At 39.5% G+C, this 23887-nt stretch overlaps 2 protein-coding genes across 6 annotated transcripts in view; one reads left to right on the forward strand and one right to left on the reverse strand.

Moving 5' to 3' along the window:
* The window catches only part of ITGBL1 (integrin subunit beta like 1), a 196086-nt gene extending 185510 nt beyond the window's left edge, over positions 1-10576 (forward strand). For all 3 annotated transcript variants that reach the window (XM_008143959.3, XM_028148869.2, XM_054719922.1), the window contains 3 exons: positions 364-510; positions 7080-7193; positions 8182-10576. In XM_008143959.3, the coding sequence (XP_008142181.1) occupies positions 364-510; positions 7080-7193; positions 8182-8273 (353 nt within the window). In that variant the 3' untranslated portion in view covers positions 8274-10576. The remainder of the gene's footprint in view (positions 1-363; positions 511-7079; positions 7194-8181) is intronic.
* Positions 10577-14464: 3888 nt separating this feature from the next.
* The window catches only part of FGF14 (fibroblast growth factor 14), a 570035-nt gene continuing 560612 nt past the window's right edge, over positions 14465-23887 (reverse strand). For all 3 annotated transcript variants that reach the window (XM_054719924.1, XM_008143957.3, XM_008143958.3), the window contains 2 exons: positions 20547-20745; positions 14465-15547 (listed from right to left, as the gene is read on the reverse strand). In XM_054719924.1, coding sequence (XP_054575899.1) covers positions 15411-15547; positions 20547-20745 — 336 coding nt within the window. In that variant the 3' untranslated portion in view covers positions 14465-15410. The remainder of the gene's footprint in view (positions 15548-20546; positions 20746-23887) is intronic.

Consider the following 23887-nt stretch of genomic DNA (forward strand, 5'->3'; position numbering starts at 1 on the left):
GCCCACTCGTCTGGGTATCATGGTGTGTATAGTGAAGAAAAGCACCGAGACTCCATACTGCTAAAAACGCAAATGACGCAAATGACGTATTTTGTAGCAAGAAAAGATAGTAAAATCCCATGTCAAATTGTTTCAAGGGTTCTTTCTCGCTTGAGGCCATCTCCTTTGCTGCATTCAAACGTGCTATGTAGAGCTGGAACTTCGTTGTGAAGTTCTTTTCAGCAGTCACGCGCCCAGTGACTATGCATAAAGGGAAAGTGTGTTTGCTAGATGGGAAACCAGAACCTGTGGTTTACATATTTCTTCCTTAGACGCTGCAATCAGCCAGATATTTACCGTCTCCTTCTCCCTCCCCGCTCGCAGGCCACGGCACGTGTTCCTGCGGCCGCTGCGTGTGTGAGAGAGGATGGTTCGGAAGGCTCTGCCAACATCCCAGGAAGTGCAACATGACGGAGGAACTGAGCAAGAGTCTGTGTGAGTCAGCAGACGGCATACTGTGCTCCGGAAAGGGTGAGTGTCTCTGCCGGAGCTTGGCCTGGATCCCTGCTGGGACACACGGCTCGTACAGCAGCCCGTAGCAAACACCTCTTTCAGACTGCACTTTGCGTGAATGAAGATCACTCCGTCCTCTGCTTGTACCTGCCCTTATTACGTTTGAAAGTGAACCACGTGAAGTTGAGCATCCAAGAAAATGAAATGCATGAGATGGGTTGCGTGTGAAAAGATCCTCAGCCACTTGTATACAACCTGATTGTGAATGAAATGCAATGAATAATTGTATAAAAAGGAAAGAACAATAAGATATGCGGGGACCTGAATGGGCCCCAAAAGGTAAAGGTATAATCATTGAGTTCACCTGTGAAATAGCAGAGCCCGGGACGGGTCTGCATAAAACGCTCTGGAAGCTTGTGGGATTCTCACTAAATGTTAGGGAGCCGCCCGGCCTGGAACTGAATGTCATTCTCCAGCTCTCCTCTGCGGCTCAGTTACCTCCTTGCAGAACAAACCACCTCCCTTTTCAGACTTTTATAGCTGAAGCTACATCTACCCTCCAACACCTACCCTGGGTCAGGAGTGCAGGTAAATGTGTTTCTGAAGAAAACACAGGGAAGCAGTCAGTCTGCTGAGGAGGTGTCAGCAGAACTCGCCTCTGGGTTGTGCCCCTCAACAGTGGCTGTCACTTACCGATTATCACCAAGGCCAATGCTCTCCAGATGAAAGAGGCCTCTTGACGTAATTGCAAAAAATAACATCAGATGGATGCGGTGACCACATATGGTGCCAGGAGGAAGGCTGAAAATGGATACAAACATGCTCATTTTAATAGACGAGCATGTCCTTGGTTTCCAGGAATTCTGTGTTTGAGACTGGTGTTTACAGAGTTCTGGCAAGGAGGCCTTGCCTTCCACCTAATGCAATTACAGCAGCCAAGCAGCACTTAAATGCATTGAAAGCAATCACTTTGTTCCCCGTTTGTTCTCGTATGGAATTCATTCTAATTCCAAGTCCTAATCAAATCTCTCAACATTTCAGTTCTCAGGGGCCCTCAGGTCCTGGATACACTTGCTTTAGGTTCAAGGAGTTCTGTTGGGCCTGGCAGGTTTGGCTCAGTTGGGTGGGCATCCTCTTGTGCACTGAAAGGTTGCCAGTTTGATTCCCAATCAGGGCACATGCCCGGGTTTTGGGCTCCATCCCAGCTAAGACCTCTTGCTCTCATATCGCTGTTTCTTTCTCTCTCTCTCCCTCTCCCTTTCTCTCTCTCTAAAATTCAATTAAAAAGCTTTTTAAAAAGAAAAAAGAAGCTCTGTTGGTAGAAGGAAGGAAGGAAAGGTTAAAAGGAAGAGACAGAGGGAAGGAATTGCCTAGGAAGAGATTAACAAAGATAAGAGTAAAGGTGGTAGGAATAGAATTAACTATCAAGGTGGAAACTGGGGGGAGGCAGGGGGTGGAGAGAAATGTTATCAGGTCAGAAGGGAGTGTCCTGTGTATAAAAAAGTACCAGGAATGATTAATTTGTTTGAATTAGAGTTATTTTTTTTTTCCTGAGTATAGCTTCAAACACAGAGCCCTAGCGTTTAGATACTTTTGTTGTTGTTGTTGGTTTTCATGAAGGCATTATCCTTGGAATAAGGCTATTAGCTTTTCTGAGAAACTCTACTGAATGAAACTTTTGTATTAGAACATTGGTGTGCTTGTTTATTTTAAAAATCAGCCATTGTGTGTGTGTGTGTGTGTGTGTGTGTGTGTGTGTGTTTCCTAGACACTATAAAATCACTAACATTGTTCATAAGTGAGTCTTTGCTAGTCATGTCCAATTGCAGGTACAGGAAGGGAACACACACACACAGCCGTGCTCACCTGTGTGGTGAATACCATTCTGTCATTTCCTAGATGAATTTCATGCAAAGAAGAGGGGTAGTTTGTTTTCAAGAAATAAACATTTCATTAAAGTCATTACATTCTGAGGAGAGATTTTCAGCATCATAAATATAGAAAAGGCCCCTCAAAAGGGGGTGAACTCAAAGGCATTTCCCTCAAAACAAAACAAGAAAATCTCTCTAGTTAATGCCTTTTTCAAATTGTTTGCTTTAGGCGATGGAATTATATCTACAGATCAATGAAGGGTTGAAAGCGTATATTATAAACTGTTTGTTTATCCTTCAATGGAGAGAGTTCTTCAAAAGGAGACTGGCTGTAGAAGCTGCCTCAAGGCTGCATGCTTTGAAGCTGGCGCTAGAGAGGATGGTGGGCATTCTGTTTGCAGCCGCTGGCTGCAGGCTCCTTTCTTCCCACTTATTCTGGAGACATCAGTGCTGGATTCTAGAAGAACAGGATTAAAACCGGGACCATGGAACTGTGCTCTCCCATAGGCACAGAGACCGGTGGGGATGCAGCTGTTATTTCTGTCTCCTTAGAGGGTACCATCCACCCCTCACCTCAAGAACCACAGAAAGAGCCCTTGCTGGTTTGGCTCAGTGGATAGAGCACTGGCCCTTATACTGAAGGGTCCCGAGTGCAATTCCAGTCAAGGGCATGTACCTTGGTTGCAGGCTTGAAACCCAGCCCCAGTAGGGCAGGGCATGTGCAGGAGGCAACCAGTTGATGTATCTCTTTCACATCAATGTTTTTCTCTCTCTTTCTCTCCCCCTCCCTTCCACTCTCTTTAAAAATCAAACCTCAGGTGAGAATTAACAAAACAAAACAAAAAAAGAACCACAGAAAGAGTAACTCATGAAATGGACAACAGGTTTTGACATGGTAGCAGTGAAACCTATTCCAAGTTATTTGACTGGGGCCGGGTATTTTTTAATAGGTTTCATGGACTTGCCAGAATTCCATATACTTTCCCTCAACATGGTAAATGAAAACCCCTCACCTTGATCTTCACAAAGGAAATTGGAGTGTTTTTCTTTCTCCGACTAGGGGACAGGGAGGAGCAGTGGGCCTGAGGTCACCGCCTGGTAGCTTATACACAACTGTTTCCACCACGCGCTCCTCACGATCTGTGAATAAAGCCGTCACCTCAGGAGATGATGAAGAAATAGCGTTTTATTTCTTTACAAATTTATAGCCAAGACAATAAATCACTCCATAGAAAAATTTAAAACTAGATACATTGTTGTGACCTTCATAACAGATGGAGTTGTGAGTACAATAGTGAAAACTGCCTGCTGGGATGTTGGTTGCAGCATTTCGTCAGGCTTGATGAATGGAAAAGAAAGTCCACTTTGTAAATGGGGCAGCTAACAAGAGTGCTCGCCCTTACACTCAAGCTGTTTATGTGAATAACCAGAGAGCTGAGCTTAGAGCCACGTTCAGCTCCCTTTGCAGAATCCATGCTGTAATTCGTTGGCTGTTTGTTTGCTTGAGTATTTATGTGTATCCAAGAGTACATAATCACCTTTCTAGGTCCAGGTCATCACCTCTAATATTCTTAAAGATGTCTGATGATGGCTGTAACTGCAGATCACTAAAAGTCTCCTTAGAACTCTTACAATGACACTGTTGAGTCCCACATCATCCGAGTAAGTCCATGGTACACCCACCCACTTACCTATCCCTCACCTACACCCCATCCTGGCAGGTTCTCCATCCCTGAAAAGACACAGGGTAAAAGTTAGGCTTCAAAAACCAGACTTGGACCAGTGTTTTAGTTGCCTCACCCAATATAACCGTCAGTGGGAACACACAACTCATTTTTGAAACTCTATGAAGGTTTTTTCTTGTGAGAGGCATCACAGATAGGCAGATAGGTAGGTAAAAACAGTGGATGGATTCGGATTGAAATCTTTTTTGCCCCTGTGGCCCTGGGCAATTCCATTGTCCTCCCTGTGTGTCCATTTTCTCATCTTTGAAGGCAGAAGAATTTCATTTCTTTCCCCTTCTTAAGTTCTAAGGATGCTCTGAAGATAAATGAGAAAATGTGGCTGAATCTCCAAGGAATGGAAGCCACTAAAAAAAAAAGCAGAAGGGGATGGAAGCATTCTTAAGTGTCCTCATACTGAGAAAGAAAATAAATAGATTAGTGGTGTCATGGTCATGAATTTACCACCCTAGAGTTCCTGCCAAGATGGACCAGCTTCTCCCTATGCTGGACCGAGTCTCATGGGCGCGAGTGGGTGCCGGTCCAGCTGAGCTGAGTAATCGGTCACCTCCTGGCAGCCATGTGGCTTATATTTTTCTGACAGAATCCTTTTCCTACGATTTTCCCTTTCCAGAGTAGGGCAATTTGCCCCCTGCTTATTGATGAAGAGAGCCAGGTCGCTCTATAACAAAGGCGCTATAAAACATCCTAATAATGACCACGCTAAGTTGTTATTACATGCTATGCTACTCCTAGTTTCACAAGCAGTAGAAGAATTTCCTACCTCGGAGATGCACTGAGAATTCACAAACAGGAAAGAACAACCCAGCTGGGGAAAACGCTGATGAGAGAAGCTAGTTTTTCATAGCACACACAAAAATCAATCCCCATTTTTCACTCTAAGTATTTCAGTGACTAGCAGACTTCTGGAAATGCAATGTACTTGTCAAATGGTCTACCAATGTATACCACATTCACTTTAGCTGAGCTGACCAGTTTTAGGAAAATACTATACAATGGCCTGAAGCTAAGCATTGGAAGTGAGAAGAGTGATCAGAATAGTTCTAGAGCCAGGGGAAAAGTTTAAAAATGAGATGTGATTTTTTTCCATGAATTGTGGCAAAAAAATTACATCCTAGGTGTAATAAATATCATGAACATATAAAGTCATTTATATCTCCATCTGTTGTAGAAACAAGTTTGGCATATAAGGGGGATAGTATTTTAGAAACAATTAAAAACAGTGGAATTCTTCAAATAATCTTCCTCCACTCATAAAGCACTAAATGTGATACCTTCTGAGGATATGTTAATGAAGTCATTAAAATGCCCCAAGTTTTCCAATATTGCTCTATCCATTTGCAAAATGCACAGTTGGCTGATGAACATTTCTGTGCCTAGAGATTTGACAGAAAGTCTTTAAAATTAGAATAAATAAAATTTCTAAATAAAGGAACACTGTACCTGGGTGAGACTACCAACTCTCACAGACTGGCCTGGGAGGCCCAGTTATAAGCCCTAAGCAACCAGTAGGGTACTGATCACTCATTAGAACTGAAAGTTGTCTATTTTGCAACCTAGCCCCTCAGTAAAACAAGTAAATGGAACCATGCTGCGGTTAAGTAAGAAGTTAATAAATGTAAACACAGTTCTCAGCATGTAACTAATTCTGGCTGCTCCCTTACCCTGAGAAGTGTGACAAGGAATATCAAAAGTTTAATTTGGCCATTGGGGATTCTTGCAGCTAAAATGCACATATGAGTTTCCATAATATAAAATAGCGTGGGGTGCTTAATGCCTGGGACACCTTTATGTGCATCCTTTCATGATAGCAATAATGCATAAAAGTTTCTTTCTCTAACCATTTTTTTAATTGCAATGTTTCATAGAGACACTAATGATTGATTTCTGCCCCCTCCCAGTATATTTTGAATTTACCAAGTCTGTTATTTTATTGAATATGTCAAAATAATTCTTCTACTTCACAGTCTTTTAAGGTGATAGGCATCTTTGGTAAAAGGAAACCACATGTAGAAAGAGCAATCAATCCAAGGAAATAGAAGGAAGAGGAAGGGTATTCTATGTGTTATTTTTAACTTGAAAACTTTCTTTACTGCTATTATTGTAGAAGTAATTTTGCCCTGTGAAGACGTTTAGGCTGAGAGAGATTTCTCCTCTCTCTGACACCATTTAATTCATATATTTTCTTTTCTAAATGTGCCATTAATAAAAGGGTTTCTCAGCAAGCCAAATATCTTTAATAACCAAAAAGGAAGTTTTTAATTAGGTAGGAAGTAAAAAGAGAGGAAATGAGTGAAGTAATGGAAAAGGTGGTTGGATCAAGAGCCTCATAAAAGATGGACATTTGAGGGCAGGGATTAGAGCTCTCCTGGATTGTGGCAGGAAATCCCAAGGGTGAAATTGGATAAGTTAAATATACATGAGTGATTGTATGTGTATTTTTAGCACTTTAATGAGCCACCCAGAAGGCAGGTGAGTCCTTACTTTAAGAAAAATCATGTAAACAAAAATCCAAAATTATAAGCACAATAAATTTAGTAGTTGTTTTAATTATAAATTGCACCCTCGTTTAATAGAACTTACTATTCAATTCCTTTAAAAGACAGACACTTTGAAAACATGATTCAATTCAGAAAAAAAATTAAAAAACACATATATTTTGAACACCTTTTTGGAAGGCCATCTATAAAAATCAGCCACATTCCGCCCTCATTGACATTTCAACCAGACTGAGCCATGGAACATTTGCTCAAGGCTAATTGCAACTGTCTAGATCCATAATGAAGCCTTTCAGGATAACCTTTATGAATTACAGTAAGTAAAGCTCCCTTTTGAGCAACTGGCTATTCCATAAACTTTTACCTTTGGAAGGTAGGTTATTAGAAGCCGATTGTCAGTACATGGATGGCATTCTACTCTAGACGGAAACCTTTAGTTGTGTGGTAACAATCAATAATACCCTTTGTGATTTCAGGTTCTTGTCACTGTGGAAAGTGCATTTGTTCTGCTGAAGAATGGTACATTTCAGGGGAATTCTGCGACTGTGACGACAGGGACTGCGACAAACATGATGGTCTCATTTGCACAGGTGCAGTACTGACCCATTCTAATTGATCTATGCCACGTTTTGCAATAAAGGTGAATGACACTCATCACATTTTGCTGTGGATCACTAGGCAGGAGAGCTTTCATGTACGTAAAGGGAGGTGGGCATTTCAGAATAAGCACTATCATTATTCCCAGGCGTAAAAGAATGCACCCAAATTATATGATTTGGAGGAAAATTCCATATAAAGTAACTTCCCCCAATTCACATATGCAGTTTTATATATTACAAAAACAAAATAATTCTCTTGACAACTATTTCACTTTTAGCATGGTGTAGGGACTAGAATATATTTTAAACAGGACCCAGGCACCAAAGATGTTTGATGTGTTAGTTTGTTTTTAGGGAACGGAATATGTGTGTGTTGGCGGTGGGGGGGATGAGAATATGAAAACAATTTAGGAATATAATAGATATTGCTATCCTGAGTTTCTGAGTCCTAATAATTGGTAATAAAATATTTTCTTAAACAATGTATAGGGGAAATAGAGGCACATACTTATTCTCCTTGTTTTTAACTAAAGGTAAAAGATAGTATGTGTGTGTCATTAAGTTAGACATTCACGTTCTACCCACTCCTACTACACAAGGCTCCTATTCTAGCTAATTATTCAGCCTACTTCATCCTATATCAAGGATCTGTATGTTCTTTAGCATTTATTGTTACACATAACCTGCTCTCTATAGAAAAACAAAATTATACGTGGAAGCCCAGCTGGAGTGATACTGATGGTCATCATTAGATTGATACTAACTGGATGGTAGCACCAAGTAGGTGCCATTAATTGTTTAAAAGGTCAGATTTCCTACAGCTGCTTAATAAGATAATAATAAGATGGCTGCACAATAAGAAAGTTTTCAGAGGATGAATGAAATTGCTTTGATTATGAACAGTTATGTTTTATAATAACATATATTAGCTTGGTATATTTCAATCATAATAATGAATCTCCTGTGCATTTTACTGCAGGGAATGGAATATGTAGCTGTGGAAACTGTGAGTGCTGGGACGGATGGAATGGAAACGCATGTGAAATCTGGCTTGGCACAGAATACCCTTAACAATGAGAGAGGACTGGGTTCTTATTTGTCTAGGCCATTAGAAATATAAATGCAGAGGAAACCATGTATAATCACCACGAGGACAGGTCCAACAGACTGTTGTATGTTTTTCTATTTCTGAAAGCCTGAATGAAATGTGGATACCCATTAAAAATGAGTTAAGCAAACTCAGATGTAAATAACACCAGAAAAGAAATTTTCTCCTACAATTTACATCAGTGGTTCTCAACAAGGGTGACTTTGCCACCCAGAAAACATCTGGCAATGTCTACAGGCAATTTTGATTGTCACACTGGGTGGGGATGGAGGGTGCTCTTCAGGCATCTAGTGGGTAGAGGCCAGGGATACTGCTAAACACCCAACAGTGCACAGGACAGCCCCACGAAGAATTTTCTGACTTCAAATGTCATTAGTTGCAGAGTTGAGAAAAGCTGAATTACATGGTTGTTAAAAATGTACATCCCTACACAGAAAGGGCCATTTTAGACTCTAAGGAAAAGAGCCTTACATAAATCCATTGATCATATGTTGCCAGGATTCCCCATCAGGGTTTCCATATGGAAATTAAGACAAACACACTTTAAGTACAATGTTGAATTGGGTTGGGGGTGGGGGGCAGAGGCCAGATCACCAATGCTTTTAGTCATTAAGTCATTTCTCTAGTCTTACTCTAAACTCACAAAAGAAGTTCTCTTAAGATGAAGGAAGAAATTATGGAAAAATGTACAATTTAACATTTTTAATCAATAGTGACATAAGTTGTTTACACTGTGGCAATATGTATTTTACCAACTGATGACTAACAAAAGAATGAATTGTTGCTCAAGAGCATCCATTTTTCTGTAACTAGAGCATGTTTTAAACTGGACATGGGTTACATGTACAAGGAATCTGATTTTTCCCTAGAAGTTACTCCATGATAACTTGCCTTTCAAAAAGACAATATCTAGTTAGGTCTATGATTGGCTGAAATATGCATTCATTTCTCTTAAAAGACTCTATTATTTCTAAGGATACATTTCTCACTGGAAAAGTAGGGCCATACATGGAAGTCAAGAAGAGACATTGCAATAAAATGGTACCAGTCCCACAAGCTCCGAGGATAAAAAGAAAAATCTAGAAATGGCTTAAATAGAAGTTACAAATATTCACTCAATGATAGGAACAAAATGTTTATTTTCATAATGGTGAAATTTCGCTCTGTATGAAATTCACATCAAATTATGAAAATGTACAATAATTTGGACTTCCCTTACATATTTGCAACCAAGTTTACTTATATGCATTAGTTAGGCAACCTTTAATTATTTAGAGCTAAAAAAGACCCACTTTTTATTTAATGTGGATTATATTTTGTAAAATCCTGCAATAATGTAATAAAATCATTTTCTTATTGTTTAAGATGAAAAATTTTGCTTGGATATTTTACTTAATGATGTAAATATTCTAGACTCATGGCTTGGACTTTATAAGTCAAACCACCAAAAGTGAGGAAAATGTGTGCCTGCAGAGTTACTTAAAATTTACAATAAAAATGATTTAAGAGAAATTTAATTGATGCTGATTTTTAGAATACTGATAGTGTTCTCTGACTTTAACAGATTTATGAAATTGTTATCTCTGTCCTGAGATTAAGGAGTGCAACCACATCAGTTGTATCTCGATTGTTTAGTGCATCAGTTGAAATATCAGTTTTGTAAATGAGGGAAATGTAAGCAGCTAAGAAATTATATATACATATATGTGTGTGATATCCTTTCCTCTTCTCTATCTAAACATTTTAAGCCTCAAACAAACCTATTTTAACTGTTCAGAAGGAATTTCAATGATGATGGATTTGGTGATGGACACATGGGAATTCACTACATTATCACAGTACAATGACATCCAGATTCCTTACTGCAGAACTCTGCTTTCCATGGAAAGGACCAGATAGTAAACATTGTAGACTTTGTGGGCCACATACATCTCTTTTGCATATACTCCTTTGTTTGTGTTTAAAACTGTATAAAGAAAAAAAAAAAAACACTCACTCTGAGCTCCTGGGCCATACAAAAGCCAATTGCAAGCTGGGTTTGGCTCACAGCTGAGGAATAAATGACCAACCTGTGCTTTGATGGAACTGCCGTTAATTTCCTGTTTCCTCACATAACCCCAGGTGTGTCTTATTTTTCATGTAATTATCAATATTTGTTATCCCTTTTCATTAACAACTACAGCAAAAGTGTTTCTCTTTTTAAATTTTAATAAAAGAGTGCTCAGCACTTATGTTTTTAAAGAAAAAGTTTAGATATGGGTAAATGTTAATTATAAAGTTCAGAAAGGTATTTGTCCAAATTTTTTGACAATGAAAATATATTGCAGTCAGCTATATTCTGGGTTCATTTAGTTACAAATTATTGAACCACAATTTTCATATTTCTCCTGTGCGTGTGTGTGTGTGATGTTGACTCTAGCTTGCAAACATCAAGAGATCTATTAAGAATTTAATTTACATGTTTAAATTGAAAAAAGTTAAACATAGTTACATATAAAGACCTACATTCTACCCTTCTTAAATGTGATTTTGTACTTTGACTTTTGATTCCATTACCAAGATAGAAACTCCCTCTTTAAAAAAATGCCAAGACAAGAGCAAATATGTAATAGGAGGAGGGAAAATGTGCAAATCTCATTGGCCGGTTCAAGTTTGTCCCAAGTTATAGGTGAGATTAATGTGAATTGAGAAGGATACAATAAGTGATGTTGGCCATAAACCTGCTTGCTTGGCAAACCATCACTGAGGAATCCTCCCAGAGGGACTTCTCCATAGAATTCGACTAAGGTCCTAAGACCTAAGAAGAGAATCATTATACCCCATTTCTCCCAGGACTCCTTGAGCTAATTTAGATTCCTTCCACACATTGAAAGAAATGACCTCACCATCCCAAATGCAAATGCAGTCTCTGCCAGCAGACATCAGGATTAGACTGAATAGTATAGAAAAAAACAGGAAAAAAACGTAATTCAGCCTTTGTTTTCAGACTCTATCAAAACTTTGAAACCCAGCTCAGTATTCAAGCATCAACAGATTCTATGTACCACCTTGTAAGCTAAGGAACCTAAGCTATGAAATGTATTTTCTCCAAAGTGACACAATTCACATCTAGATTTTGATATGCCTACATTTAGCTGAATTGCTTTCTCTAGATATAGTCTTGTTCTGAAATGAAATTAAAAATAAATTTCAAATATTTTCACTTCCTTCTAAAATAGAGTTTCAATCAACCTGATCTCCCCTTGAAATGTTAATACTCTGATTTAATATTTGGGAGAAAACTGTAAATGAAGTGATACATATCTAACATTCGATACATATTTAACCTATGTTCTGTTTTGTTTTTTAAAGAGAACCTAATCTGATATTGGTCATCCTGAAAACATCTGACTGTTTTAGTGCTTTAGGTACTAATTAAGCAACTAGCCAGATGTGATAAAGAAACTGTGCTTACTCTTCAAGAGGCAATTAGGCCAGGTCAGTGTGGCTCAGTGGTTGGGTGTTGACCTGTGAACCAGGAGGTTGTGGTTTGATTCCCGGTTGGGGCATGTGCCCGGGTTGTGGGCTCAATCCCCAGTGTGGGGCGTGTAGGGGGGCACCCGATCAGTGATTCTCTCTCATCATTGATATTGCTGTCTCTCCCTCTCCCTTCCTGTCTGAAATCAATAAAAACATTTAAAAAAGAGGCCATTAGAAGGACTGTGGCAGGAATTTTATGGGCCCGTTGTAGGTCTCCTGAAGTCACTCCCCTACCCCAAAACACTCAGGGCAACTTAACATTTAAAGCAAGAATTTCTAAATTCTCCATGATTTATAATGAAATGATGCTTAGTTTCAACTTATGCTCTACAGAGGGTGGACCATTTGCATCTACTCTATAATTTTCCCAAGTAAAGTTTTAGCAAAATATTTTAGAAAGCAAACTTATAAGAAAATAAAAATGGTGTCACTTGAAATACCAAAACCATTAAACATTAAGCATTGCTGAGGAATGGGTGAATCAATCAGCTAACATAACAAATCAGTAGAAATAACCCTCCCACACCAGATATGCATGCAAATGGAATGTGATAATAGACTTGATACAATCAACATACATACATGTAGGTACAGAACACACAGTCTCTAAATACAAATGAATTCCATCAGATTTACTATACAGAACATCAATGGTGACAGATTGCACTTACTTAATAACATCAAACTTGATTTTTAGGGGGGAAAAAGAGGGTCTTATCCCAGAAAAAAAAATAGCAAGAGAGGTATCATCAAAGAGCTAAAATTTTCTTTGGCACGGTAAAGGGGAAAATTGAGTTTACCAACTTATTTACATGACATGTCTATATTTGTGGGTGATGCAATGCCATTTCATTACATAAAATTGTTTGATGTTTTATAATATGCCTTCCTATAAATATTTTATTCAGTGTGTTGTATTTGTGAATATAACAAATGATATTAAACACAGAAACTGTACAAAGCAGACACACTCTCTGTATGTAAATTGAGAAATACATACTAACAGTTCTTGATACCCAGGCCCTCCTACATGCAGTCCATCAGTGCCGCCGTTGTCCCGTGCAACAGATGAGACCAGACACAAAGGAAGTGATCACACTAATTTACAAATAACAAAGACCCCTCTGCAATATGTCTAAACATATTTTGGAAGAAAGTATTTTGACATCCATTCATAGGGACAAAGGCCCTTATAGACAACTCATATATAAAAAACAAAACAGGTGTGCACATAAATCTCAGTTATTTAGAAAATAAATATTGTCTTAATTTTAACCATTACACAGGCTTGCAGGGAAAAGAAACCATCAGATGAGGTCTGATTACCAAAAGCAAATTGGTGGGGGTGTTTGATGTGTGTGTTGGGGAGGGGTGGGGTAGGGTAAGCCCATCTAATTGGAATTCAAGTTAAACTATTCATAGTTTGCCACATGTTACGAATTATATGTATTCCCTAAATAATTAGTTAATGAAATTCAGCTAATACATTTTAACTCATCCTATTAAAAACAATAGGCATTAAAATGGTGTAACAAGAAATCAAGAATGGTCTGAGGAACCATTTTTTTGTATTTGTACTTCAGCGTAATCAACAATAAATCTACTCAAACATTATGCTAACTTTTTTATTTTATTAAAATGGAGTCCGATATGAAAATGAAATAAGCATAAACAGTTAAATTTATACTAAATCTTTAATAAGCTAAGCAGGACAATATTTTAAAATGCTGGGTAAGGGCTGTCATGGAGACTTAGAAAAGCAGTGACAAAATAATTTCCCAGTAAATACAGTGCAAATGTGGATAAATGGCGACTGGGTCATCCTTCCACATGGAAATAATAACAAGAGGCCAGGATGATGACCCCACATATACTTTTCTATAAATGAGGTTCAGTTTGGTCTCAATTAACTCTTCTGAGAACAAAACATTGGATTTTATTAAGTATACACAGAGTTAACAAATACATTTCCAAACAGTTTAGTATTAAACATTTTGAAACTCTTTATATCCAATATTGAACATTTTGCGTAGTTTCTTCACTATGTAGTCAACATTCACGGCCTTTCTTGCTAGTTGTCTTCCCTAAGCTCAGGGTTATTTAAAAGGAAATTAAGAAAGCAAATAAAACGAAAGCAAATTGGTTGAACGGACCGAAAACCTGATGTTTGAACGTGTTGGTTTGCCTTTAATGTGACCTAGAACAATTCAACAGACTGCATTCTGAGATCATGGCAAGGCCCCTCTATCCCAGCCCTTGGGCCACTTGGGCCCCAAGAAGCTGAAGTAGAGGTATGGACTGGTGAAATACACAGTACCGGACTCAGCATGCTGAGCTAAAAAAAATATTATTTCCTAATGTGTCCAGTTTAAAAACTTGTCGTTAAACACCAAAAATATTAAAGTCTAATTTACAACTAAGGTTTGCGTTGCTGCTTCAGAAAAGAACACAACAGCCGCCTTGCCCATGCTCTGCTGAGTATGAGTGGAACGCAGCCAAAACCCGGATGGCAATAAGTTCGGTTCATTAAAAATAGGAAGGATTATATCTGAAATGGATTTAGGTAGCGCACTCTTGTAGGTTGTAATTGTTGTTGGTGGTGTTTGTTTTTTTTTCTTCTCTTTTTCCAAATAATGAGGATTAGTAGATGAAAAATGAACCTTAATCAGGCCTACAAGGCCTACAGAGTTCTTTGGACCCACTTTCTCAAAAACCAGTGGGTCTTGCTCGCTGGGCAAGGCAAATGTTACCATTACCAGTAAGCTTGTGATATGTATAAAACACACACACACACACAAAGAAACTATAGGGGCGTGTCAAACACATACCGTAGAGAACTTCCCACGGGCTGTGTTTGACCCATTTCTTACCCCGGCAACGCCGACCTCAGGAGCACAGTACCTGCCACTGAACAGAGCGTATATGTGTGTTTAATTGATAGTGTGAGCCACAGACAACACTCTTAATCTTTATGATGCAATTTGTAAGAATAGGTTTAGAAGGCTTCCTGATTCCCTGATCGCTCTCCGAACTAAGCCAACTGCAACATTTAAGATTTGGAGGAGCACAATCCCTGCAAAAGGTCACAGACAGTGGAGCGAGCAGCCCTGTAAAAACGGGAAGAAGAGAAATCCATAATAGCACAGGTTTACAGCTTCTAACTAGAAATTACTCAATAGTATTTGTGTGCTACAAAAGTGAACTTAAACACATGGATTTTGCTGAAACAGGACTCAAAAAGGATTATGGGTAGCTGTCAGCAGGCAAGGTATCGAGTGTACTTGTGAAGTATGTCATTCACATGAAGTGTCACAGTCACAGAAAAGATATTAAAAAGGCATTCCATATCTGGTAGGGCATTCCATGGTCTGAGTTTAGCTGGTTATCCAGGCGTCTTCTTGTTGTGGGAGGTGCAACAGGTTGAAATTCATCCTCTTGCAACCAAGAAGTTCGAGACAGCAGAGAGCAAGCATCCGCTTACTTCCAGCTGCTCCTCAGCCACGGGAGCAGAATTGTCTGGCAAGGATAAATCACTCAGCTGTGCTCGGGACCAGTAAGTCACAACACCTGTGAGGATCTGGCTATGTTGTCTTACTTTTGTTGACTGGTTTGCCTCCATTCATTATTGCAGACGCACTTGTGCTTTTACTTGGCGTCACCCCAGCCTTCGGGACCGTTTCTCCGACGTCATGCAAAGATGGTTCTCGGTACATGGCAACTAGTGACAGGAAGGAGGGCAGGAAGAAAAGAGGAAAAGGAGATGTTACCAAGTTCAGTTCAAGAATCAGTACACGCACACACCGAAGCAGTTTGCCCTGTCCTGTTTCCCTGATGTAAAGCAATCCCAGTGGGATGGATACCTGTTTTAAAGCAGTAATTTCCCGCCCCCACATAGAAGATATTGCTACCTGCACATTCTCTGGCTTATATAACTAAAACATGTACATAGGTGTGCATGGATGTTTGTCCTGGAAAGAAGGTTTAAATGGGAGACATAGCCTCTTTGAGGGCCAAAGATGAAATACACACACACACACACACACACACACACACACACACACACATACACACAGGATGCATAGTATAGGAGAATGGCAAGCTTAAACCTAATTCTCTTTGCATAGCAAGGAAAACTCAGACTTCCCTCACACTTGAACCACTCATTCCTATTCATCTTGTCAAGTATTTACACCCTAGATCAGGTGTCCTCACACTTTTTAAACAGGGGGCCAGTTCACTGTCCCTCAGACCATTGGAGGGCTGGACTATAGTTTAAAAAAAAAAAAAACTATGAACAAATTCCTATGCACACTGCATATATCTTATTTTGAAGTAAAAAAAAACAAAACAGCAAAAACACCCACATGTGGCCCGCGGGCCGTAGTTTGAGGACGCCTGCCCTAGATCATTAAATTGCTTTTCTCTCAAGTCACATAGTCACACTAGTGTCAACATCCAAGCTATACAAAGCAATAACAAAGAACTGGCTTTCCCTAATCAGGGCCTTCAAAGGTCATTGTTTATATTTTCTCTCCCAGGATTATGAAAAAAGACCCTTACATAAATGAAGGCAACTGTGTGGCATTTTCTATTTTTATGCCTCATTTTCTGATATATTATTAAATATCTAATAAGTGATGTCATACAAGGCAGAAGCACAGAATGGCAAGAGAGCAAGTGGGACTGACATCTGGTAAGCTCTGAGAAATTGCCTGAATAGTGTCTGGCCACACAATTAACCACAAGAGTTCAGGTGGCTTTTTGGAAAATGATTCTCAGGAATCCTGGTGAAAAACATTTAAGAGTGACTGATTCTTGGGGAAAACTAGGTGAGTTAAAATCATCTGCCATCAGAAACACAGTGTATTAGACCTGCCCAACCTGCTTTTTTAGGCTTTTGAAAGTTTATGATGCAGCAGGTCCTAGAATAATGTAATTTGGTTCCAGTTCATCCTATCTAATAAAGAGGGAACATGCTAATTGACCATCACTCCATCACAAAGATGGCTGCACCCACAGCTGAGCCCAAGTTCCCTTAAGGAGCCTTAACCAGCAATCAGCAGGGACCTGAGGCTACACCCTCCTCCACCCCTGTGGGGCTTGACAGGGGGACCTCAGGCCACGCCCCCCACCCAGCAGGGCTTGACAGGGGACCTCAAGGTGCACTTCCCGTCCTGGTGCTGGGCTAGGGGACCTCAGGCTGCACCCCCCCACCCAGCAGGGCTTGATAGGGAACCTCAAGGTGCACCCCCAGTGCTGGGTCAGAGGAACTCAGGCTGCACGCCCTGCCCAGCGGGGCTTGACGGGGGACCTGAGGCTGTGCCACCACCCCCACACCTGGTGGGGTGTGACAGGGGACCTCAGGCCATGCCCCCCACCCAGCAGGGATTGACAGGGGATCTCAGGCCATGTCCCCCACCTGGCAGAGCTTGATGGGGGACCTCAAGGCACATCCCCTGCTCCATCTGGGGGACCTCAGGCCACCCCCCTGTCCTGGCACCAGGCCAGGGGACCTGAGGCTACACCCCCTGCCCGGCGGGGCTTGACAAGGGTGGGACTGGCCGGGTCTGGATCTAGCCCAATGCGGGGGGGGGGGGGGGTGCAGGTCTGGGTCTCACGCGATTTTGTGGCACATGTGGGTGGGTGGGGACTTGACTCTGGATCCCCCTTTTAATGTGCACGAATTTCGTGCACTGGGCCACTAGTTTCATTATAATGTTGATGGGAAAAAATTGATTCCCAGCTGGGGCTACTATCTGTGTGGAGTGTGTACATTCTCCCCATGTCTGTGTGGACTTTCTCCAGGGACTCCAGTTCCTCCTGCATCCCAAAGATGTGCACATGAGGTGGACTGAGGTGTCTACACTGTCCCAGCCTGAGGGAGTGGAGGTGGGTGTGAGTACTCCTGTGATGAAGGGGTGGGTCCCAACCTGGGCACTGAGCTGCAGGGTTAGGCTCCACCATCCTTGACCCTGAACTGGAATAAGTGGGTTGGAAAAGAATTCTCTTGTTTTTATTCATCTTTCTTAAATGTATGTATAGCTCAAATTTATTTCATTGTTTAATCTTAAAAGTGTAATGGGTCTTTATTTAGAAGTTTGGTGATATTTTTGTGACCAGAAATATGCAGTGGGAACTTAACTCTTGTTTATACTGATTATCTTAAAATTGGTTTCATTAAATTCTGTTTTGCTTAAAATTTCAGTTTCCAAGAACTTATAGATAACGTTAAGTGTGATCTTACTGTACTTTATGAAGAGACCTTATGTTTAGTTAGGAAGAACTACCACATACATTCTCCATGTTCAAGGTGGTAGAATTTTATCTTTTGCATCAATAGATCATGTGATTTTTTAGTAGCACACATATTTGAAAGTGCTTGTGTACATCAGACCTATATTAAGTGACTTGGCAAGGTGGTAAAAGGGATTCATCCACAGTCCTTGAAGCACTTTCCAATTGCTTACCAATTCAGTTAGGAGACAACAGCATCATAGCATTAACCTTGATTGTCTAGCATGAAATTGTATAAGAGATATGAATGTCCCAGAGCATTAATGATTAATTAAGTAGCTAATTTGTCCTAACATTCCGATGATATAATTTATATGCTGTATGGGTCTTGAAAGCTTGAAATTAATTTCCTCTATCAATTGCACTATGTGATAATCTCTGTCACTCCAATACACCCTTAATTGTTTATTTTAGAGTACTTCTATCTGCTAATTATTTGAAAATACTATTTCTCTCTTCCTCATATATACATATAAACAACACATGCACACAACAGCAGTTCAGTGTGTGATTGAAATACAAGTGATATTATTATACCACACCTTTAGACTCTCAAGATATTTCTTGTTGGTTATACCAAAGATCTGGTTTCTAGAGTTTGCTTCAGGTAAGAGAAACATAATGGACTTTTTTAGTTTTCATTACATTTATGCAGCTAAGAAACAGATTTTTAGAAATTTAGTAAATTCTTAAATGTCCATATTAAAAAATTTAATATAAAGAGACAAAGTGAGGAAGCAAACAAATCAAGATTTCTTTAGAGCTTCCGTTGACAGTCTTTAAATTTTTCACTTGCTTTTAAATAGTGGTGAGTCTGATGGTTTCAAAATTCACTTAAAAGAGTAAAGCAAACCTGCCAGTGTGGCTCAGTGGTTGAGCTTGACCTATGAACCTGGAGGTCATGGTTTGATTCACCGTCAGGGCTCAAGCCCAGGTTGCAGGTCCATCCCAGTGCGGGGCGTGCAGGAGGCAGCTGATCAATGATTCTCTCTCATCATTAATGTTTCTCTCTCTCCCTCCCTCTCCTTTCCTCTCTGAAATCAATAAAAATATTTTAAAAACAAAAGATTGAAGCAAATCATAGAGATGTTATTTTAGAACAACAGAGAAACCCTCTAATTCCTTATTTAACCTCTAATTTGTCTTATGATTTATCATATACTAGTAATGAGTATAATTTACTAATTTTTCAGACTCTGGAATAATTTTTCCTTTCCTAATAGGCCCTGCTGGTTAATCATTTGGGTTTTAATGACTTGTTCTCGAGGCAAATTTAGTTAAGGATGATAGGAAGTCAACATCATTGAAATTATAAAGATGGTATTAATCAACAAGAGTAGTTTTCCAAACTTAGTCAAACTGAAAGCTAATTATACATTGACATATAATTAATATTTAACTCCCAATATTTCAAATTATCTTATTCCTATGTAAAGAATATTGATTATAAAACCAATGTGGATTTTTTCTTTATGGTTAAGGCTTTCCTGTAGGAATAAAAAAACAAACAGAAAATCAAATCTTCTAAACTAGTTTAAAATGTTTATTTAGTTATTGTAGATTGATTTTTCTGTGAAAAGTAAACAAAAGTACTTAAATAGAAAACACTTTTGAAAAGCCTCGATATCAATTTTTTGTAGTTCTCAAATAAATTTATATAGATAAAAGTAAATGAGACTTCTGGCAGAATCCTTGATGAAAAAGGTGCAGATATTTCTGATTAATTAACAAAAGTTTATAGCTTGCACTCTGAGAATCTGATAAAAGTAAATGTCTTCATTGTTTACAGAAGAATGTAAAAAAAGGTAACACCACAACTAAGAATACTAAACAATTATGCAGTGTGGAAGGAAGATATGTAAATCAACAAGTTCTTTAAAGGACAAGTTATTGACTCTTCATTTTCTGTATTTATAATAATTCACAAGAATATGGTTTTACTTTAATCTAGATAACATAAAAATGGGTAAGTGTATTTATTCTGTAATACTCAAAACTAAGTTTTTCTAATATACCTATTATGACAGTCACAGATTTATAATGTTATTACAAATTTTTAAAATGTTAAAGTTAATTAAAATTTTCTAGGGACAGAGAGGTTGGGGCAGTGAGGATTTGAGACTTTAGACGTGGACAGAGATGGGGTTTTGCTGAAATTTTTTAAATTAATGGATTATACATGTGTATTCATTCTATCAGTATGTGTATATATGTGTCTATATACACATATAGATACAGATATACCTATACACAATAAAGTGTACAACTCTTAAATGTACAACTTAAGTAGACACCTGTGCAACCACCAATCAAGTCAAAATAAAGAGCATTTCCCGAGGGTTCCTGTGGCCACAGCAGAACTATCAATAGGAAGAATAAATGTGTACTAAATCTGATAAGTATAATACACACAGAACGCTCACCTTCCAATGGTTTGGGTAGAAAATGAGCTGCTGGTTTCGTTTTCTTTACTCTGTTTCCTTTCATAACTTGCCCTTCTTTATTCAATCCCAAAAACCAGGCTCTACCAGATTCTTGTTGTCTGTACAGCATAGATGAGTAGATTACATAATAGTTTTCAAAAACAGATTCTTTAAACTTGCATTCAGGGGTAAAAAGTTCCTGCAAAGAGAAAAGGAAGAAAAGAAAGTTAGAGGAAGGAACGGGGGTTTCATGGTGGTTTCTCTTCTTTCCTCCGGCAGTTTGTCCACCAAGTTGAAGGAGTCAGCTCTGGGACAGGAATGGCCAGATGCACCTCTTCCTACATGCATGACTTATCCATACACTTTTTCCAATACACAATATACAATGAATAGAGAATCTGCTGTTATCAAGAATATATTTATAGACAAAAGCACAAGTGTTCTTTAATAAGAAAATATAAGGCATAAGCAAACTCAAAAAATCTTTTTACTTAAACAAAAACAATGCAATCCTATCTAATAATAGAGTAATATACAAATCGACCGCACCTTCGCTACGCCTAAGCCACACCCACCAGCCAAGCCATGACCACCAGCCAATCAGGAGAAAATATGCAAATAAACCCAACCAAGATGGCTACAGCCACTGACAGTGGGAGGGAGGCTTGGGTTTCAGTGGTAACAAAAGAAGCCATCCTGTTGCTGGCCTAAGCCTCCACTCAAGGCTACAAAGTTTCAATTATAGAAGGTGAATTAACTCCAACAGAAATCGCTGCTGGCTGCGGAGTGAGCAGCAGGCCTGGCTTTGCTCCAGGCTACAAAGTTTCAATTGTAGAAGGTAAATAAATTCCAGATACCAGGGCCTCCTCTTGGGTCGCCAGGGGGCATGGCCGGCCTGCAAACCACCACAGGCCCCTCGTTCAGGCTGCCCCATGCCCCAAGGGAACCCCCACCCTTCAGGACAAGCCAGTCAGCCCCCACCCATGCACCAGGCCTCTATCCTATCTAATAAAAGAGTACTATGCAGATTGATCATCACTGCAACACACAATATAGCTGCCCCCATGTGGTCAAAGATCCTGCCCTCATGTGGACACAAGATGGCCACCACAAGATGGCCAGCAGGAGAGGGCAGTTGGGAGGCACCAGGCCTGCAAGGGAGGGCAGTTGGAGGTGGTGATCAACCCTGCAGGGGAGGGCAGTTAGGGGTGACCAGGCCGGAAGAGGAGGGAAGTTGGGGGCAAACAGGCTGGCTGGGGAGCAGTTAGGCTTCAATCAGGCTGGCAGCAGAGTGGTTAGGGAGTGATCAGGCTGGCAGGCAGAAGTGGTTAGGGGCAATCAGGAAGGCAGGCAGGTGATCAGTTGGGAGCCAGCAGTCCTGGATTGTGAGAGGGATGTCCCACTGCCCGTTTAGGCCCAATCCGGGATCGGGCCTAAACGGGCAGTCGGACATCCCTCGAGGGGTCCCAGATTGGAGAGGGTGCAAGCTGGGCTGAGGGACACGCCCCCCTCCGTGCACGAATTTCATGCAACGGTCCTCTAGTATATAGATATATATATATATATATATATATATATATATATATATATATATATATATATATATATATATATACATATATAGATATATAGATAGATAGATAGATAGATAGATAGATAGATAGATAGATTGGTTGAAAGTGCACCTTCTAGGACAAACAGAAGAGATTTATCTTTTTATTGAGATATACCAAGGCATCCAAGTATATTACTTATATTACTTATTAGTTAAAACCTATCTCAAATCCAGCTGAAGTGGGATTGGTAAAAGCTGATGCAAGCTGAGGTCATTCAGGGGTCAGAGGAGCTGGCACCTTCCTTCTGGGAAACCAGCTCTCTGTGCAACGCCTGACTCACCTTATTGATAGGATGATTGATGACTGATTTTTTTCTAGAGAAATCAGGGCCTCCAGCTTTGGAAATTCAGATCTATACGGTAGTCAATGCTTAGTCTTATCTGATCCCCCCTGGCATAATGTAAGAAACATGGAGGATACTGCTTGCATTACCATCAGCAAATTGGAAATGTATTGTCTTCACTCTAAGTTGACTACAATAAATATGAAAGAGAAGGAAGACAGTTGATTTGGAAGAAATTACTCTTTCTCTGAGTATACCTTAAGGACATCTGACACTAAGTCTTTTTACCAGTAGATAAAATACTGCAACTTAATATTCTCAGGGAGCCAATTCCACATCCCCTTTCTGTGAGCTGTGCCATAGGCTTCATAGACAGGTGATTCTGTCTTCTACAGTGAGAGCCATTCCTTCAGTTGCTTATGATGGTGGAGACTGGTCAGTATATTTTCAGTCTTCTTTATTCTTGGTTAAATAACTAATATATGCACAAATGTACTACATTCAAAGGCACTATTACCTAATACATTTTGTTAGACTTCTCAAGAATTTAATCTGCTCATCGATAATTGGAGCACAGAAAGAATCCCTGTATTCCCAGAAGTACTTAATGAAAATTAAGATTAGTTATTATTTATTAGTTGTCATAAGGGACAAATATACATAAATGGGAGGCAGTAGAGTAAAGTGACTATGAACACCATCTGTGCAACCAGATCTCCTGGGACTCAACGATGGCCCCACTTCTTACCAGCTGGGTCCTTGGGGAAATTACTTAATCTCTGGCCTTCAGTTTCTGCTTCTCTAAAAAGAGTACAAAACCATAGGATAATAGAATGGCTGGGAGAATTGAGTGAATTAATACATGTTATATATTTAGAAGAGAATGTGGGGTACAGTACATACTCACTGCTTATTCTTAAAAAGAAAAAAATTCCCCATCACTTATAATGTAAAATACAACCAGTATCAATTATTTCAATTATATTAATATATCAGTAAATGAAAATTTAGGTAAATAATTAGTCAATGAGCACAGTTGGGCTCAGTATCAGATACACCAAAATGAACATACACAAAGCAAACAAGATTCTTCACTGGAAGAATGTTGTTAAAAGTCTTGTGATTAGAAAATGACAGTACAGTGTAATATCTGCTGTGATAGACTTACCTTCAAAATGCTAGAGGGATGATAGGTGTAATAAGCAGTGTGAAAGACAGTGGTGGGAAATGCCATGGTACATTTGGAGAACTATAATTAATCCATTACTAAGGCTTTGTGGGGACAGCACTGGATAGGACGATGGGTTGGATAAATGTGACAAAGGATCTTGGACACTCTGATAAACAGACTAATTTCTTAGAAGCAAGAGGTAGATGTGAAGGGTTCTTTAATAAGCAAGGGAATAATGTGTAGCCTGATTAGAAATTACTGAACTTCTGGC

The sequence above is a fragment of the Eptesicus fuscus genome, chromosome 8, assembly GCF_027574615.1.
Source record: "Eptesicus fuscus isolate TK198812 chromosome 8, DD_ASM_mEF_20220401, whole genome shotgun sequence".
Lineage (NCBI taxonomy): Eukaryota > Metazoa > Chordata > Mammalia > Chiroptera > Vespertilionidae > Eptesicus > Eptesicus fuscus.